This window comes from Pteronotus mesoamericanus, unplaced genomic scaffold (genome assembly GCF_021234165.1).
Source record: "Pteronotus mesoamericanus isolate MK-2021 breed Mesoamerican mustached bat unplaced genomic scaffold, CSHL_Meso_final scaffold_174, whole genome shotgun sequence".
Classification (NCBI taxonomy): domain Eukaryota; kingdom Metazoa; phylum Chordata; class Mammalia; order Chiroptera; family Mormoopidae; genus Pteronotus; species Pteronotus mesoamericanus.
The window spans coordinates 5,407,757-5,427,436 of record NW_026555309.1 but is presented as its reverse complement, the minus strand read 5'-3'; the positions used below and the strand labels follow the sequence as shown (position 1 = coordinate 5,427,436).

Sequence of the window (19,680 nt, the reverse complement as noted above, 5' to 3'; positions counted from 1 at the left end):
GTCTTTAGGTTTAAAGTTACTAAGGTATCTTCATTCATTCATTTTAACCTAACACTTACAGAATGCGTACTTACATTGTGAAAAACACTGATAAGAAATACTCATTCTAAAAGAGTACCTACAGCTAGACACATAACACAGGAAGGTAAATAAATTCCACATGAGGGAAAAATAGGAGAGCTGGGTTAAACATGGAGGTTATCAGTTTCAAAGGTTTAATTTAGAATGTTGTCAATTAAATCTAGACTTATTAAATTCTTATCTAGATATGGGAGTAGAAAAGCAGACCAAATAGAAAGTTTTATTATTTTTCATAATGAAGTGTTTGCAAAATTATACTTAAAACTTATTTTGAATATTCTTATTTCACCATTACAAATGCTGAATTTTGCACAATAGTTACACATCAAGTTCCTAGTTTATCTATACTCATTGTGTAATTCAGGGGTCAGCCAACAAAAGGCCAAAGAATAAATACAGGGGTGCGCAAAAGTAGGCTTACAGTTGTTTGGAAAAGACTTGCGGGTTATGATTATTGTAACAGCCTCATTAATTCTCTATTTCATGTATTCACAACTGTAAACCTACTTTTGCCTCCTGCTGTATTTTAAGCTTGCAAGCCAAATGGTCTCTTGGGTGCTGCCGGTCCCTTTTTTTTTCAAGCAACCTTTTTAAAAAGGCTGCTACCTCAAAGAAAATGGCATGGACTGGATTTGGTCCCTGGGCCACAGTTTGTCAACTCTGTTTTAAATAATTCTGTAATCTGTACCGATTCCTAAAAACAAGAAAATTCCCAACCTCTACTATTACATTAATGGGGAAAAAATTTCTGCCAATTCTGTCTGCTGCGGGGCTGGAATAGGCCCAAACCCTTTTGGGTGTGAAGGCTTTGATTAGTTACCTTTTCAATGATTTTTAAAAATCATGATTTTTACTACTTCCCCTTAAGTTAGAGATTTTGTCAAGAGTTAGTTTAAATTACTTTAAAATGTACTCCATTAGTCACACCTGCCTATCAAACAGACAGCTCAGACTAACAAAGAGATGTGTTACTGTACCTGTGGGACAACACAGCTCTCCACAGCACTATTACCTAGAGTCCTAGAGCACACTGGAAAAACGGCCTTTCTTCAATTTATCAAATGCTAACCATTTACTTCCTAATTCTCTCAGTAGTTTTAGCTGAATGAGTTTTGTTTTTCTTTTTCCCCTTAGCTCTCTACAAGTAAGTTAAGCAATCTCCTTTCAAAAGACTTCGGTCTGGATTCTAGTAAAAACAAAATGGTAGGAAACCCTTTAAAGCTTTAAAAAAAAAAAAAGTATGATCAACACATTTTGAATTAGTAGAGCTTTGATTATAAATGGAAATATTTTTATATGTTTTGCTAAATTTTTAATTGTCAGCTAAGTGGATATCAATTAGAGGAATGCACCTTGGTAGTGGAGAAAACAATTTCCACCTAGTGATAATGGAAAATAACTCAAAACTTACTTTCACCTTTTACTTAAAACCTGGTTATAATAAGATATAATCATTTTAAGTCTGTGTAAAATAATCACTTTAAAATACTTCATTCATAATTCGCAAAGTGGTAACAGTGAAATCTTACTATATTCTTTAAAGATCTACAATTTTGAAACAAAGTAATGTAAAATTTTTGTTATTCCCCTCACATTAAAAAAAAAAACTAATCGGAAGGGAAAATAATATATACATATAAAAACTAATATAATAATCAAAGGATATAATAAACATACTGGTTAGAACAGGACGCACGAACCCGTTACCCACAGTGTAAACTCAGAAACACACCTGAAGAGGCCATTAAGAGAAGGCTGAAGTGAAACCATGAGGCACTAAATTCTCATCCTAGCCCAGGCACTTACCATCATGAGAGTAGCCAAGTTACAACTCTGAATTGCTTTCTCCTCTATTAAAAGAAAATAAAGATACATTGCCTAGGACACAGTAAGTACTCAATCGAGAATATTTGTATTTATTAATACAACTTTAGCTGCCTCTTTAAAATGTAACTTAATCATAACACAGATTTGTATAATTTCAAAACTAGTCCAGACCTTAAAAGTATAAAGTCATGATGTGATATACTAGGCACGGATTGGGCTCAATTCTGTACTCTCTCATTTTCTACGTCAGTGAACTCCTCAGAGCATTTAATTTTTCTAACCCTGTTACTTCATTGGTAAATTGGGGATAATACCTGCTGCTCTACTTAACTGTAAAGGTTAAAAAAAAAAAAAAAAACCCTGCAAAGTGCTACATGGAAATAGATTTAAGCATTTACCTTAATTATTTTATTTGAAAACTAAAATACAGAAGATTAAAAACTGCAAAGTGCTACATGGAAATATCGTTAATCATTTACCTTAATTTTTTTAATTGGAAACTAAAATATGGAAGATTAAAAGTTCTTCCTTAAAATTTTGAAATGATTTATAATTGTTACCCCTTAGTCGGCAGGTCGATTCTCTATTATCTCAAAGAAAACTTTAACAGTAAGAAAAAGTTTATAATCACTGTTCTGACCTGAGGGCATTTTAATACAAATCAATTATAACTGAATCTTTCAGTTAAGGTAACTTACTACCCATTTTTCCTTCATAAATACCCAAACTTCCAAGAAATAACACTGTACAGTGTTTCCAAAGTTCATTAAAAAGGTTGAGGCATTATGTACCAATAACAGCACTTCTGCACAGAGAAAAACGAAACTACTTTCCCTTAAGAATCTGAGGTACTTCAATCTTCAGAACTGACTTCTGAATGAACAAAAAGTGAATTTTAGTCTACTTTTAATGTTATCTGTATTTTCCTCTAATATTTTAAAAAATATTACTGTACTTTTAAAAAGTATGATTTATTCAGACCTAATCATAAGAATAGCAGAAGGGAAATGTATTATATGTCATACTCAATTAACAGAGTATTTCATCAACCAATATTAATTCCCTAATTCTAGAAGATAACCCAATCCATTCATTCAGGACTTAATGAATGCCTCGTATGTGCCAGCCACTGGAGACAAAAATATGAAAAACATGGTCTCTGACCACGGGTCTAGTGGGGAAGACATATTTACACTACAATTTGGTAAGTACTGTAATAGAGCACAAAGCAAAACAAACACTCTAGCACAAAGAGAAGAGTGCAAGTGGGGGAATCAGTAAAAACTTCAGAAGTAATAGACATATGAATTTATCTGTGTGTGTAAATCATACATATTGTGATCATGAAATGCTTACATTTTCAGAATAATAAGCCCTATATCCCTGAGTAAGTTAGACAGAGAAAGATAACCAAAGGTAAGGCAGGAAGGGATGTATTGTGAAGTTGAGGAAAACTTTAACTAAGGGCAGGAACAGAAAATAACAGAGTTCAAAATATATTACTTTCTTAGTTCTCTACACCCCTTCGCTGATAAACACGGTTAGGAATTTATTTCCCCATATATACAAGCAAACAAATGCAAACTTCTCTTTTCCCATTTATTCTTCAAATTTATATGGCACCTTTCATAGTGCCAATCAACCCTGGATATTCTAATCAACTTCATTGCCCAATTATTCCAAAAAATTATAGGGCACTAATATTTTTTTTCTGTATTGCTGACCTTTGTTTTTACTTAAATATAGTGATCTTTTAAGAGAACAAAGAGCACTGCACAGCAAATACTTTACATACATGTAAGCATGCACATATACTTCATAATTAAGCAAAATAAACTTAATTTTAAGCACAAAATTTTAAAAATCATTAAATAATGACACATTAAATTCAAGAGAGAATTAACAGAAGCAACAAAAACACAATTCATAAAGCTTCAATTGGTCTTGTCTTCCAACCTACTGGTCAAGGTCTGAGTTTCAAAAATTCTACCTTCCTTGCCAAACAGAAACATCCGATTTGGCTGTACCTACTATATATCTACATAACACCTATGGAAGTGAACAGTAGAAAATAGAAAATGCTGCCACTGAACATCAAAAACCTGGTTTCAAGTATCTCTGGGTTTGATGTCAATTAGTCATAAGTATATAAAGCAATGTAAATTAACCAAAAGCATTAAATATCTTTTCAGACAGAGAATTCACTTTTCCTATTTATAATATTAAAATCAGATGATGGCATTTAATTGTAAAGTCATATTATGTATTTAATTGAAATTTTAAAAATTAAACAATTATTTCAACTAGGTCAGTACAAGGACCTATAACTACTTGCAGAACTTTAAATCTGCAAATAATTACTTGATATATTTCACCAATAAACCCAGTGTCACTAATCTGCTTCAAAACGTCAATTTTTATAAACTGCTCTATCTCAGCTAAGTGATTATAAGTAACATAAACTCTTATACAACTTACTTTCAGATTTCAGATAATTTCCCATTTTTCTCTCCAACAGACCCAGTTTTAAGTAGTGCTCTTTAAAACCCTGTGCTCTTTATATACCCTGACTATACCTAATTATTTTTAGTATTACAGAAAGGTAATTGCTATTGAAAACCTATTGGTTAGTACTCGCAAGAAGTGAGAAGTAAAATAAAGCCTTACTGGTACCAAACTTTAAAACCTCTCTTTAGAGCATGAATATATTGATTCAAATATTATGGATTGAAATAATGATTTGATTAATACAAAGCATAAGACCTTCCATTTAAACACACATTAAAACAAGTCTTTTATAGATGTCCCTGCCAACATAAGGAAGCTTTTATGATACAATTTAAAAATTGAGTTCATTAAGGTAAATGCATTTTTATTCTTAAAAAACAACTTTCCAACACTTCAAAATTTTCTTTACAGGTGAAATCTTATGCAAAATAGCAAAAAAAAAAAACAAAAAAAAACCAAGGATAAAAAGCAGAGCACAGCTCTGGTTGCTACAAGGGTGGGATCCAAAGGGTACCCTCCCTCAGGTTCCCCTAGGCAGACCCGAAGCGCATCTGTGGATAACTAATCTTTTATGCCCCTGTGACTAATGAATTATAAAATATCTGTTACCAAGTAAAACTAAGATTCTTATGTAACAATTTTCAAACACTTACAATACACTGAAATTCCCTGAAAACAGAACAATTAAGACAAAAGATCTGCATACTATATCCTTGTCTTAGAAATTCTTTTATATTATAATGAAGTATAAAATCAAGTAGCAACCCCCCCCCAAAAAAAACCCCAAAACCCAATTTAATTATTTAGACCAAAAAAACTGCTCAAACTAACCTGATCATAAAGACTTTGTGGGGGGAATATCTATTATACCTCACAGTATCAGAATTTCTCAAAAAAGTTAGAAAATGTTGCCAAAAGGGACGTTAACTGAGGTTGCTGTATGGACCCAAATAGAATACAGTGTTTCTTTTAAAACTTGCATATACACTGCATAACAAAACCTTTTCCCCCATTTTCCAATGATATCTTCTTTCATAATCTTGAAAAGTAAATTTATTGAAATCATAAAGTAGATTATATAAACATGAAATGAATTTTTCATTCTTGAGTAGCCAAACTTTCAGATTTTATCACCCATTTTTTTTTCTTTTTCATGTGTTAATCCCCTCTCAACATATGCTAGGAATGTAGATCAACAGATAGAAGGGGGAGTTTAAAGAAATTACCAAGAGGTTAATCAGGTTGAACATAACCATGGTTCTCCACCATTCTAAAAATAATTCTACATCCCACAAACGGAAACTACTTTTTCTTCATATATGCTCTATTTGGTTCCTTGTACTTCTATAGTTTAAAAACAAAACAAACAAACAAAAAAAACCCCTACAGGTTAAGAATTCAAAGGACATTTTTCTTCAAGCAAAATAACAAACACAGCTTCATTCCAGAACGTTCTCCCTAAAGAAACTGGTTAATAATGCAGCTTATCTTTAAAAGTTATTTCTAGTAGCAACATTTTTATTAACAAATGAATGCAGACAGAAATGGTATGGAGACCAAAGAATACCATTTTTTAAATGTTTAAATCTAAACTACCCCTGCATACAAATTCACAAGATTTATAAAAAATCCAAATACACAAGAACCTCAAAAACCAATTATTTGATGAAATTCTCCATGGATACAATATATAAGCATGTATTTATGAAGTCTTTATTTCGTTTATCTACGTACTTATCTGTCTATTCCCTGTATTACCAGGTTATATTAAAACTTTATCAGAGAAATTCAAGTTGGAATGCCTTATAAAGAAAACACTACATTGAACCAAAAATTTCAGGCACAAAGTAGTTCTCTCCCACAAATTTCTAGCAAATAAAACCTTGTAATTTGCTTTGACTAATGAAGATATGAGAGTGACATAAAAAGATTAAATACTTTCAACATTAAAAAAACCCTACAATATATACAAGTAATGTTCACCTTCAAATCTCTGTATTTCATAATCTAATTTCAGCTATTTATAATTTTTAAGAACTCTCCTTTGTCATAAACCTGCAACTGCTCTTCATTATTATCAAGGGGCACTAGATTTATTCATGTTATGGTTAGTCTCATTTGATTAAAATATCTATTTGAAAAATTAAGTAATACTAATATAAGCTTAATTTCCTAAATATAGAACCATCAAACTTACCTGATTTGTCTGGCTGCTTAAGTATGGCTCAAAATCATCATCATTTACAGCATCTTTTTGATGAATGGAACCGTTTTGTACTGAAACTAAAAAATATGTTTGTATTAGATGTGGTATAATTATCATTATGAGAATCACAGAACAACCTAACATTTTCAGTATTCTTCAAACCAAGTAACAAAAAATTAACCTGAGCTCTTTATTCTTTTCACTTGAAAATTCTTTTAAAGATTAACTTAATTTTGGATACAAATATTTACATCCCACCCAAAACTTAAGAAATCTTGTATAGATAAGCCCAAGATTAGAGAAATACAAGTTATATATACACTTCCCAGTACCAAAAACATAAGATAAATATCCCAATTTCAACACTGCAGTAAGCAGTTAAATTAAAATGTTCAAAGGATTCACTAATGCTACATTTGAATTTAAAATGCCACTTCAAATAGTGTTGTAGACGTATTTCTGAATGTTCCCTAACTCTGTTAAATCTTTTTAGTCCAAAATAAAGGTAAAAAAACAAAAAAGTAACTTTTTTTGTAACTAAAGTTACAACAAATATCTTAAATGTCTGCAGCTAAAGTGACTAAAATTAACTTGATGCAGTATCACAATTAGTAAATATAATTATGGAAAAAATCTAAATAAAAGGGCCTTAATTCTAAACCAAAACATTAGGAAGACTTTCATGTAAAAGTACAAATAAAATTCAGACACTGAAGATAACCATGATTACTTTTGCAGCACATAAGAAAACCAATCAGAATAATTTATAATGCCATATTTGTTCAGAGATAATTTCCATAAATGCTCTATAGTTATTATTCTCCTGACACTGCTCAGGGTGCTCTGAGAAGACTTGAGGTTAAGAAGTTCTTGGGTTTGAATCCTAAGTCCAGCACTGAGAAGCTGGGAGAGCCACCTCTAGCTAGTGACTTAGCCTTTGTAACTCTACTCTGCTCAAAAAGGATATTAATAGTACCTCCCCACCACCTCACCTGATCAGAGTATTCACTGATAATATGCAATAATCTTAAATATTACATAAAATATTACAAGATCAAAATAGGACTAAAAATTACTTCAGGACCACAAGTTTTACCAGGCTGAAACTTGATGTGCTAGCACTGCCTATGTAAATATACTATTCCATACTACTTTTGAAACGTATGTGAGATGTAAAAAGTTGAACCTTCTGATGAATGTTGAGAAACAACAAAAAAAGCCCTCAATATCTGGGATTACTTAAAAATAGTTCCACAAAATACTATAAATTAAGGTTGGAGGCAATGGATTTAAGTTCTGTTCCTTTATAATAGCACATGATTATTTCCCTAATTTGAGTTTAGATCACCTACATCGTAATACTGAGCTGACAATGACCTAGGAGCAAAAACAGGCAATATCCCTTATTTCTTTGCCTAAGTGACCCATGCCACTAAACAGCACGATCACTCGAAGAAATAATACTAGATTATGAGGCTTCTAAGTGAAATTTAAAGACTACAAGAGAAACCTGATGGCAAACTTAACCTGAAGTGGTTTAACATTATATGATAAAAGACAGTATCACAGTCAAGGTTGAGCTAAATGTGCTCCCCAGGATTTAAATGTTAATAGCCACCAGAAATGAAAATAGAGAGGTGAGCACCTTAGGTTATTGCTGGGGGGCTAATCATGTCAGCCTAAGAAATTCTAAGATACCTGTTATCCTTTACCATTGGTTTACCACCTCCTGATGAAAAGCAGTTATGCAGTCTACTGCCTCTTGAAGAATAATTCTTCACGACACTTTTGGATTATTACACTACATATTAGTATATATTTGAAACAGCTACTCATTTCAAAATCACAACTCTCTATTTCTTGTATTTGTTAGATTCTCACAAATTTAATCTATATTGCTAATATAATAAAAAGTGCCTACTTAAAATTTATTTAACTACATATTACATTGCTGTTCTTATTTCTTCTGTTCTAGATTCTCCTTTCAAGAGGCTGAGACTAAAAACAAAACATTCACACACATTAAGTCAACAGTCTACAGTCATTTATAAGTGATGCATTAAATGTCTAAGAAATCCTAAGAAAATTATTCAAGGAGTATGTCAATCTAAGGAAATGTTTAATTAAAAGTATTTTATGCACACTGACAGGTAATTTGCATTCAATTAAAATCTGAATAAGAAGCTAGCTCTTGAGTTTCAGAAGCATACATTTAAGAAATTCAACTGTCTTAAAGACTTTAGTTTTGAACATTACTTAAAGACAATCTAATGTCTTGGAGACTGAGAGCCATTAAACAGTAATGAAATCCAAGGCAGTTCCATAGTCTGTACAAGTTCTTCAGGGAAAAAAGAACAGAAGACTTACATGATTCTTCGCCTGTTTCCTCTGCTCTATGAAGCAGAGTCAAATCAAGATAGAACATGGGCCTTAGGAGCCAGATGATTCTTTGCTCTGGTCTGACTACATCAAGTTAGGAAAGTCAACAGATCTGTGCATCATGTTTTCCCACCTACAAAAACAGCGACAATACCATATACCCTCTATCTCCTTATTGGAATGTTTTGAGGATTAATAATAAAATAAAGCCTAAAATGACAGTTAAGTGCTTTGCATCATTTCCAGAGGGGAGGTGGGGAGAGGTTACAAAAGAATATTGCCAAAATACAGGGCATTTTCAACTACTTCGCTGAAACACTAAAAGATAGCCAAATTTAATCTAATTCTTTGAAACTGCAGTTGTACCAATGTTGGAAGGGGAGAGTGAAGCAAAAAGATAAATTCCTTCCCATACATTTATCTATTTATAAACTTAAGGAATAGGAAGAAGCAAGCAGCAAGACCTAAGACTACTACTAGGAGTATAATAGCTGACACTTTTCTCTGTGGTGCCTGCAGGAAAAGGAACAGTATATTTTGATTCCAGCAAGCAAAAATTCTTGTTAATAAATAAAAGTGATATAAAGTCAGTTTTAAATTATGGACCAATAGGTAAGTAATTATCCTTAAATTTCTACTACCCTTCAGTATTACCTTGGCCAAAAGTAATGAAAATAATTCTAATAATTAACTTAGGGACAACAGATGAATTTAAAAGATTCAAACTTATAAACAAGTAAACCTAGGACTATTTATATTTTAAAAGCATTTTTGCCATCCAAAGATACTGCTCTAGAAGCCCCTTTAAATTTCAGTTCCTTTAGTGCATTTATGTTATTAATGCAGAAAATCAAAGACACTAAAGCCAGGTGTAAAGCCAGTGGTGTCAACTAATGATAATTCAAGGAAGAAACACAGCATCTCTGAAATTATTAACTGAAAAGAATCCTGCTTTCAAAACTGTGACAGCCCCTCAGGGACATATATTTTTCTTAAGTTTGGTAAGTTCTGAATTCAAGTTTAATACTCATGTTCTTAGAATATTGAGGCTACAGTTGGAGAAAAGTAACCTTTTCTGCCTCATAAGTAAACAGAATAACTGTAAAACAAGTTCACTAGCTTGAAAACCAAGTCATCTAAGGCAGAGTAGTTTTTCTCTCACACACATAGCTACTCGTGTCAGTTCACTGGAGGTGTTACCTTGTGCTTGTAATTCTCCCTGCGGAGGCATACAAATACAACTAACATATATGTGTATTCATGTACTTGTAGTATCTATCATTTTAGGGCATCTTAATTGACAACGAGTACTTTTAGGCCAGTAGTTTTTCCCTACTGCCATATCTTAGGCAATAGTCTTCCGGCATCCTAAAAATAGATGAAGTGAGGAAGGTGGTAAGAAACCCAGAAAATATAACGACTCCTAGAGCAGTGGACTATTGTAGTCACAACAATCCTCATAACATAGAACAGGATTTATGACGAGAATTACTACTTTTATTTTCTAGCTAAAGGGGAAATTCTGATCAAAAGATGCACTGTGTTCAAGCTCATTTGGCAGGTCAGTGGCCACAAGCAGTATTAGAATACAAATCACCTAGGAATCCCAGTCCATCACTCTATCCATGAATGAGATTATGAACTGAACAATAAGGGAGAAAATTTGTTGTAATGAAGAACCATCCAAATGAATACTTTGTGTGTGTATCTAAATACATCTAACAAACAAAGGTGATACTGATAAATTAGAAGAATTTTAATAACCAAAAAGTATTTATTTATGGCCAATATGCAGTGTAACATATATAATTTATCTCTATAATATCAAAGACTATGTCATAAATCAAGCTTATGTTCATGGCTTACTAAATAGATGCTCTATTTTCTTTTGTCAAACAAGTACTTCATAGAACTTGCTTACTTACCTTAAAGCAGATAACACAAAACACTTAGCATTTCAAATAGCCTTGCAAAGTGCCACCTCCCCACAGATCTAGGATAAAATAATTTATGCTAGGCAATAATGAGCACAAGTTTCACATTATCTCAAAGTCTATATACTTCCTAATAGACTAGCAAAAAAGTATTAGATCATTCTTTTTAAATTTACAAGTTTTTAAAAACCCAGTTAAAATAAATCAACACTGCCAAATTCAGAGATTTATGCTCACAACATAGAAAACGTATCTAAAATTACAAATTTAACTCTAAAAATTAAATTCTAGTATTTAAAATTTCTAAATGTGTACATACCAAGAAAATACATCTTTAATCAAAACAAAGCAATAAATGTATGACTTAAACACTGCCATTTTTCTGGTATGCACAAATTCTCAAATAAACTGTACTACAACTCAAAATTAACTAAGCTGTGTATATAGTACCTGACCCTTTCAAATTTGCTATAGTATATAAAAACCTGAAGATTAAAAAAACCTGAATAATATTTTGCTCCTGAAAAAACAGGAAGCATAATTCTATTTAGTTTAATTTCAAGCCCTATTTATAAACTGTTATAAATATATAATTTGCTGTAATGTTATTTAATTGGCAATGTCCCAAGAAAGCAGTTATTGTTCCATGCTCTCTCATGTCACATGATCAATGCCATGTTTGTCAGCTGACTGTACTATTCCATATTAGTAATACAAAATACGCTTATTTTTAAAGAACGCTTTACTTTCAGTAGAACTCACTCCCTTTTTATTTTTTTTAAGCTAAACAGTAAATCATATAATCCTGGCAGGAAATTAGTCCTTTCTAAAATACCAAATTGAGTCTTACCTTGCAATCACAACTACACAGTAAGATGACATGCCTGTTCAGTCTTGATCTCTAATGTAAATGACTTCAATAGCATCAGTGATTAACAGTACAATTTGCACTAGTACGACAGGGAATACTATGGGATTGCACGTTCCAATGTAACCCAGACATGTCAAACAAAATATTTACTTATCTACATACATACATAAAAATTGCTGTGGCAGGAAGTTACATAAAACAGATTAAGTTGCAAAATTAAAGAAATGTCACCGCATTCATAATAGCTCCTGAGTTGAAATACAACTAAGTAGAAAACTGTTTCTTGCACCACTGTTTTTCTATAAAAATGGCATCAAAACAAGGAACTACCTAAGTTTTGGACAGTATTTGGCTGCCTTAATCATGATGAATGTTTCTCCAATCCTACATTTCAAAACAATAAAAATAAAAAAGGAGCAAAAACACACAAAAAGATCCTCACAGTTTAACAAGTAACATCAAACCAACATTGGTGAATTAGATAAAATCGTCCAAACTCACCTTTATTTCCTTGCCCTTTAGGTCTCTGTGTAGCAAGACGAAAGGTGTCGTAATAAGAGAAAAAGAAAAGAAGAAAAATGCGTTAAAGGCGTTATCAAAGACAAGTTATTTTAAACAATCCGCGTAGGAGTAAAAGCCACCATATCCTCCATAGCCACCGATTTCCCAACCACCCTCAGTCTTTAAACCTCCTACCGCCACTCAGGGTCCGTCTCCCGAGCTCGCCCGGGCTCAGCCCCAACGTCTGCCGCCCTCAGGATGCGTCCTAAGGCCCGAAGAGCAATCCTTCCCCCACCCCCCGCGGCCCCCCGCCTCCACCGCAGACTGGGCCAGGGCGCACGCCCCAGCCCGGGCGGCAGGACCGCAACTTGCGCCGGGGGCACCGTTATGGGGCCAGCAGCGGCGGCGACGGGGAGGAGCCGAAGCCCCACGCGAGGGTGGAGCTCCGGGGCTCGGGCCTTTGCCGAGCCTGAGGCCTCGGCTCCCTCACCTGATCCACGCTAGTGGCTGACATTCTTCACCGCAACCCGAGAGCTGCCGCCGCCGCCGCTGCCGCCTGGGCCTCTCCCCGTGCACTCACAGCAGTTGGAAGCCGCCCTCGGCTGAGTTGACTGTTCCAGCCGCCGCCGCTGCCGCCGCTCGCTGAGAAGCCAGAAAGAGGGCCTCACGCTCGGAAGCCGGTGGAGGGGGCCCGTCTCTTCCGCTAGCACGCTCGTCTTCCCCTCTCCCTCTCCGCTTCTCGGGTCCACAATGGCGGACAGCCTCCCTAGTCTCACTTCCGCTCCGAGCTTCCTTGACCTTCCGCTCTCCACTCTGACGTCCGCGCTCACCTCTCTCTTCCTCCTCCACCCTCCCGCCACCGGCATGGACTCCGCCCCCGCACGCCACGTCACCGAAAACAGGGGCCGCGCGCCGCGCGCCTGGGCGCGTGCGCCGAGGGGGGAGTGGGCCTGTGCGGGTACGCGCGCCAATGTCCGGGGTCGCTTCGGTACCTTACGTCTAGCACCGAGGTTGCAGACTTGGCTTGGGGCGGCGGGAGCGGGAACCTGAGCCACAGCCGAATTCGGGGGCATTTTAGAAAGGAAATGGGCTTGGGCAGGAGGCGCGGCTGCCGGGAATTGTAGTAGAGCGGGGCTGGCGGCGCCCACCGGGCCGCCGAGTGGACGTTGGCCGGATGGCACGCTGCAGCCGAGCCCTCCGGCGATGGGCGAGCTTCGGTAACCGGGCCACCCCTAGAGCCTCCCGAGACTATCCAAAGCCACGCGTGCGTCTTGGTTATTCAGCCACCCTCGCCCTCGGGACAGACTTGCTGGGACGTCCACACCAGTGAGCACGTGCAGCGAAAGTTGCTTAGTTGGAGCTCTGGGCACTGACATCTAAAAAGCAAGGAGGTGGTGAGCCGGCAAATTTGTGTTCTCTCCAAATCCCAGCAACATGATAGGAATATTTCATAATTCAACCGTAACCTGTGGAGCCGATTTTGCCACCAAATTCATGGACTTGTGGTCCCTCCCTGAGATGTTAAGTTGGTTCTGATGAATGAATAAAGTTAATTTTGGTAAAGAGAAGCGAAGTTGCAAGACGTTGTTTTCAGCCCTAAAAGGACATGCTTAAAGTAACTGGTAAAATTACTTTTCTGCAAATTGGCAAAACCGAAGCCCCGATATGCAACATTTTGAAGTTTGTCGAAATAGCATTTGCAATAAAGGCAAAGATTCCTTGCCTAACAGGCGTGATGTGGATTCTATATAAAGCAATAATTTAAATGACCAAACTCTTCCAAATTAATCAAATAGGTGGAAATTTATAAAGTTGCTGAATTGCAGGATTAATTTTGTGGTGTACAATGTTACAAGATCTTAGAATCACTGAATAATGGAACTGAAAGTTATCTTGAGAGTCCGCTATTTTATATCTATCACCGAGAGGCGTTTTTCAGGTCCGGTCAGCTTCCCATGCATTCCCGTTTTGCTACATGTCCTTGGGACTCGCTAGTTTTCAGTTCAGCCTGAGCTCTCTTGCCATTTCCCGAGACTCCCCCACTCTTCCAGTTGTGGGTCTTAATCTCTCCAGTCTACCCTCCTCCACTCCCATACAGACCTTTTTTGTTTGACAGAATTTGCTACTACATGTTGTGAGTGGGGAGGTTGAAAAAGGAAGCTTGTGAAACTTTTCAGGCCTTGTCTTTGATCCTTAATTATCTAAGTTAAAAAGCAGAGCTTTGGAATCCAACCAATTTAAGTTTGAATTCTGGCTTGGCTAGAATTTGTTGTAAAAACTTGGGAAAGGCACTGAAATTTTCTAAGCCTTAGTTTGCTCATGAGTAAAATAAGGTCAGGTATGTATAAATTCTGGCATAGAGTAAGTTTTCATCCAGCAGTGGCTATTCAGGGCTAGTTTCTGGTTCCTTTGCTAAACAATTTCCAGAAAGGTGGTAGTAGCTTGCATTCATTCAGTGTTTCTTATATGTTAGGCACTATAATAATCATTTAAGTCCTCATAGCACCCTTGTGTGTTAAGTGCTATTAAAAAATAACTGACACACAGGGAAGTTAAGAAACATGCCCAAAATAACAAAGCCAATCACTGTAAAAGCCAGGATTTGAGTACAGGCAGTCTGGCTCCAGAGCTTGTACTCTATACCGTATAATGCTGCTAAATGGTGTGATACTCTGACAAGTTTCTGTTTGCTTTCATTCCTGTCCCTCATCAAACGTTCTTATTGTCCTTCCTAGTACTGACACTAGAACTTGCTCAGCAGAGTGCAAACTACCATGGGAACTACCTAAAATCATGCCCACTGCCTCCGGAAGTATGCAAGTGATATTTTGGAAAACGCTGATCTAGAGTCTAGACAAAATTTAACTCTTTTTACAGGGTCACTGATATATCATCCTCCTGGTGAGAACAGCACTGTTCAAAGCTTGGAAAGCAGAGAGGAGGCTGAATTTCAGCTCCCATTTACCTTTCAGCCACCTTGTTGCCTTTATCCAATGAAGTTACACTCTACCCAACTCTATATAATGGCCCTGTACTTCTGCATGACTCCTCATATCAGTTCACATTAGGTTCAGCTGCAGGACACATCCAATCCAAAATAACAAGGACTTAGAGAAAAGTCTGTGTTCTCTCATGCAAAAGAAGTCCGGAGACAGTCAGTCTAGGGCTTGGGTTGCTGTCACCATATAAGGTGGCTTCTAGCCTCTTGTTCCACCATCCTCACTTCCCCCAGTACAAGGAGACTTCCCTACTACCAGCCATCATAATCACATTTCTACCCTCAGAAAGAAAGGTGAAAAAAGACACATCGCTCCCCTTTAAGGACATTTTATAGAAATTGCATTTTCTGTTTCTGCCTACCTCCTACTAACTAAAACACAGTCTCAAGAAAATACTTAGTTAAATGAAACCTGAAAAATACATCCTGGTATATTCTAGGTTGTCATCTACTCAGCTAAAAATCAGGAAGTACCACTAACGAAGACTGGGACAATGGATAGTGAGAGATAAATATTAAAGTGATGTTTTCCCATGACTCAGATCAGGCTTATGGATTTTGGAAAGGCACAGGTGAAGTATCTATCTCATCGCATCATATTGAGGGCATTTGGTTAAGGTGGTGTCTGCCAGGTTTCTCCATGGCAAAGTTACTATTTTCCACTTTCACATAAGCTAGTCTTAGGAGGTGTGTCATTAAATCGAGCCCACAATCAAGAAAGAAATTAAAACTACACTTCCTGGAGTAGTTACATGTGTTTTATGGAATTAATGTGCAAAGAAAATGTCCTTTCTCCCATATTTGTATTATTCTTTGGGTTATATAATCCAGTATGGTCATTATTTATTGCTCAAATTGTTCCAGAGTTTGGCAATCTGGAGATCAAGGTATATTTTTTTTGTCCTTTGAGATACCCCCATTCTATTTTTTTTTTTTTAGCACATTACTTTGAATCACAAGATTTCATTCATTCTCATGTTTACTCCAGGGAGTAAACAAAGAGGGGAGACGGTAGCAAAAAACATCAAGTACCTCTAACATTTCCCTAAAACAATGTATACCAAAGTGTTCTGGGCTGCCTGAGAGTTGGATAAAATGTAAATTCTCTAGGGCCCCAAACCAGAGTCACAAAATCTGAAACTCCTCTGTTTTATTAAGACCAGCAGGTGATCCTGATGCACACTAAAGTTTTAGAACCACTGTACTTAAGTTTCCTCAAAGATGTACTTCAAAAATCTACCCAAAGAACCCATAAATTCTATTAGCCTTAATGAAAATGTTTCTGAAGAACTGGTTATTTGCATTAAAAGTGAAGCAGACAAGACATGGATAGATATTTCACCAAGATATACAGGTGGCAAATAAACACATGAAAAGATGTTCAACATCTGTAGTGATTAGAGAAATGGAAATTAAAGCTACAATGAGATATCCCCCACACACCTATTAGAATAACAAAAATAAAGTGACAGCACCAAATACTGAGGAGGTCGAAGAGAAACTGCACCACTGATACATTGCCAGTGGGACTGTGAACTAGTATAGCCATTATGGAAAACAGTTGAACAATTTCCAACCAACTTAACTATGCTACTACCAATGGTAGTTATACCACTGGGCACTCATCCCAAGGAAATAAAAACTTGTGATTGGCTACAAAATGGCCTGGCCATGATATCAACATTCTAATCTTCAGAACTTGCGAACGTGTTACCTACCTTACATGGCATAAGGGTCTTGGCAGTTGTGATTAAATTAAGGATATTGAGATTGTTAACCAAAAATTAAAAAGCCAAAATGAGAGGCAGTGTTTATTTGGGACCAAAAAAGTTGCAATTTGGGAAGCACAGATTCAGGCAAAAAACAGAACAGTGACCTAAAACAGAGTAAAGGCATCGGTTTTTATGAGAAAAAGAAAAATACACAAAAAGAAGAAAGAATTCTCACTGGCGCTGACAAATTGAGTTACTCTTGAGCTGTATGTGATTGGTTACTGATTCTGTCTTCAGATAGAGCCCATAATCATCTGTCCTTGTGATCAGGATATCTGCTTTCCTGCTTGCTTCACAAAATAAGTGTTAGACAATTTTGGTTTGGCCCAGTCCAAAGGACTGGCTCAGCTCAAACAGTCCAAAGATTCAAGAAACAAAACATGAAAGGCCATGTTTGATAGTTAGGAGAGCAGGCTCCAGAGTAGGACTACCTGAGTGTGCATCCTGGCTTTAGCATTTACTAGCTATGTGAGCTTGGGCGCTTTCTTCACCATCTCTGTGCTTTTGTGTTGTATTTACCTCTTAGAATTCTTGGAAAGATTAAGGGAGGGATAATTATGTGCAGTGCTTGACACTCTCCTTGGCAAATTGTAAATATTCAATAAAAATTAGCAGTTATTATCATCATTTTCATCATGAAGTATTAAGGTGTACCAAGATGTGTGACCAAAACTCCAGAATTTTACTAAGAAAATCTGGGTTTGCGTCCCAAGTCTGCCTCTACAGAAGGCATGCCTTGAACAAGTATTTGGCACTCATATTCCTATCTCTGAATTTTTTAAATAGATAAAAAGATACTTGTTTTGAAGGTTAAATGAGAAATCACATCAAAAGAATACTTTATGAAGCTATTAAGTGCTTTTACTAATGCTGTATGAAATGACTAAAGGAACACAACATTGAGGATAAACGAGCTTCATCTCAGTATCTTAACTTTATGCAAATATTAGAAAGAAAGGGAAGAAGATATTAAATTGACCAAGACAAATTTTTCCCATCCTGGTAAAATGATGTCTTGTAATAAAGTTGAATTTTGCAACTTAAGTTACATTTCTTGCATATGAGTTTGTAGATGGAGATTCTAACTCAATATACCTGATTTATGGGTTTGGTCTAAAATGTTCAACGTAATCCAAATAATATTTATTAAGTGTCAATCAAGTACCAGGGAGTGTTCTTGCCCACATGACTTCTACTGTCCAGTGAGACAGTGGATGGTAAAAAATAATTGGAAATCAAATAAATGTTACCAAAAGGGAAGTACATGGGATCATATAGCAAAAATATTTAAACCATATGTGTAGAGGCATGGTAAATTCCTCCTTGAGAAAATTATGTTTAAGTTGAAATGCCTCCTTGAGAAAATTAATGAAAAATAAGAAGGAATACACAACAGCAAAATGTAGTTAGGAGAAGCGTAGAAGAGGGAAAAAAGCAGAAGAGTGTGTTTCAGAACTGACAGTGAAATCCAATACAATTAGAGCACAGAGGACAAAAATATTAGTGCCTAGGGCTTGAAAAAGTTTTTAGATTTTTAAAAAATATTATTTTGGTTGCTAAATTGGCTCAAAAATAAGATTATGTAGCATATTTAAGTCTCAAACGGGGAGAGGGTGGGGTATGCTGAAGTCTATTTAAAATAACATTCTATCACAATTTTCCTGATTAACTTTCAGTGACTGATAGTTTTAGAGTAAAAATATTTTCATTGCTACACTCTATGCCTAATTCTAGATATTATCTGTATGTAGCTTTCTATTGTGTCCAGATGGGAATGTACTTAACATTTTAGACTCTAAGAAGTATAAACTAAAATACTCTTAAAACTATGTTACTGTCTCTCACAGCATTTTGTGATGTTTATAAGTATAAATGAATTCAGAACTTAAACCTCTTTTATTAGTCAACAATATTTTTTTAAAAACACACTTCTATTGGAGCTCATTACATTTCAAATGTTCTTTTGATCAGAATATTATGACAGTTTGCTTTATTTCTGGGTTGGCAGTCTCCAGCTATATATACACTGTGCTATCTATGTGTGCACTGGACAGCTGGAACTGAAAATGTGTCATTCTTGCATTAACCAATATTCTGAACAGTGGCTTACACAGGGATATGCATCCTGCAATATTGCTGAATTAATTTATTCTGTATTTGACATTTGATTTTGTCCACCTATCGTTGCTTCACAAAGCATTGCCCTTTCTGCTTGCATCCTCTTATTTCTGTTCATTTTTCCTCTGGATTGCATAGATTGTCAGTTCACCACGCCCTATCAATTTTACCTTCTAAATATCCCTATCTTACCATTCCCACGGCTACTTCCTAGTCCAGCCTCTTACCATTTCTCACTTTTGACTAATGCCTCTGAACTGCTTGCAAGCTCTCCCCCATCACCCATCCTCCACTCTGCTGCCAAAGCTTAGATCTTGTTGCCATACTTGCCTCCTTAAAGTACTACAGTTTCCCTTTATCTAGAACAGTTGTCTCCAAATGTCCTTGAAGTCATACCCTTAATCAGAAAAGCAGTTCTGGGCATCACGTCCAATACAGCCAATTTTATTTTTTTACAATTTATGATTTGCATTATTGTACTAATA

At 35.9% G+C, this 19,680-nt stretch overlaps 1 protein-coding gene across 6 annotated transcripts in view; it reads right to left on the bottom strand.

Annotated features, from left to right (window-relative positions):
- The window catches only part of YTHDF3 (YTH N6-methyladenosine RNA binding protein F3), a 37,014-nt gene extending 23,882 nt beyond the window's left edge, over positions 1 to 13,132 (bottom strand). Inside the window, exons 1-4 of one of the 6 annotated variants that reach the window (XM_054590191.1) lie at positions 12,798 to 13,132; positions 12,308 to 12,332; positions 8,990 to 9,134; positions 6,614 to 6,699 (exon numbers count right to left, since the gene is read on the bottom strand). In XM_054590191.1, coding sequence (XP_054446166.1) covers positions 6,614 to 6,699; positions 8,990 to 9,047 — 144 coding nt within the window. In that variant the 5' untranslated portion in view covers positions 9,048 to 9,134; positions 12,308 to 12,332; positions 12,798 to 13,132. Of the gene's footprint in view, positions 1 to 6,613; positions 6,700 to 8,989; positions 9,135 to 12,307; positions 12,333 to 12,502; positions 12,563 to 12,797 lie in introns of those variants that run through there. The other 5 variants (XM_054590192.1, XM_054590193.1, XM_054590194.1 and 2 more) reach the window with 5 other exon arrangements.
- Positions 13,133 to 19,680: the final 6,548 nt, after the last annotated feature.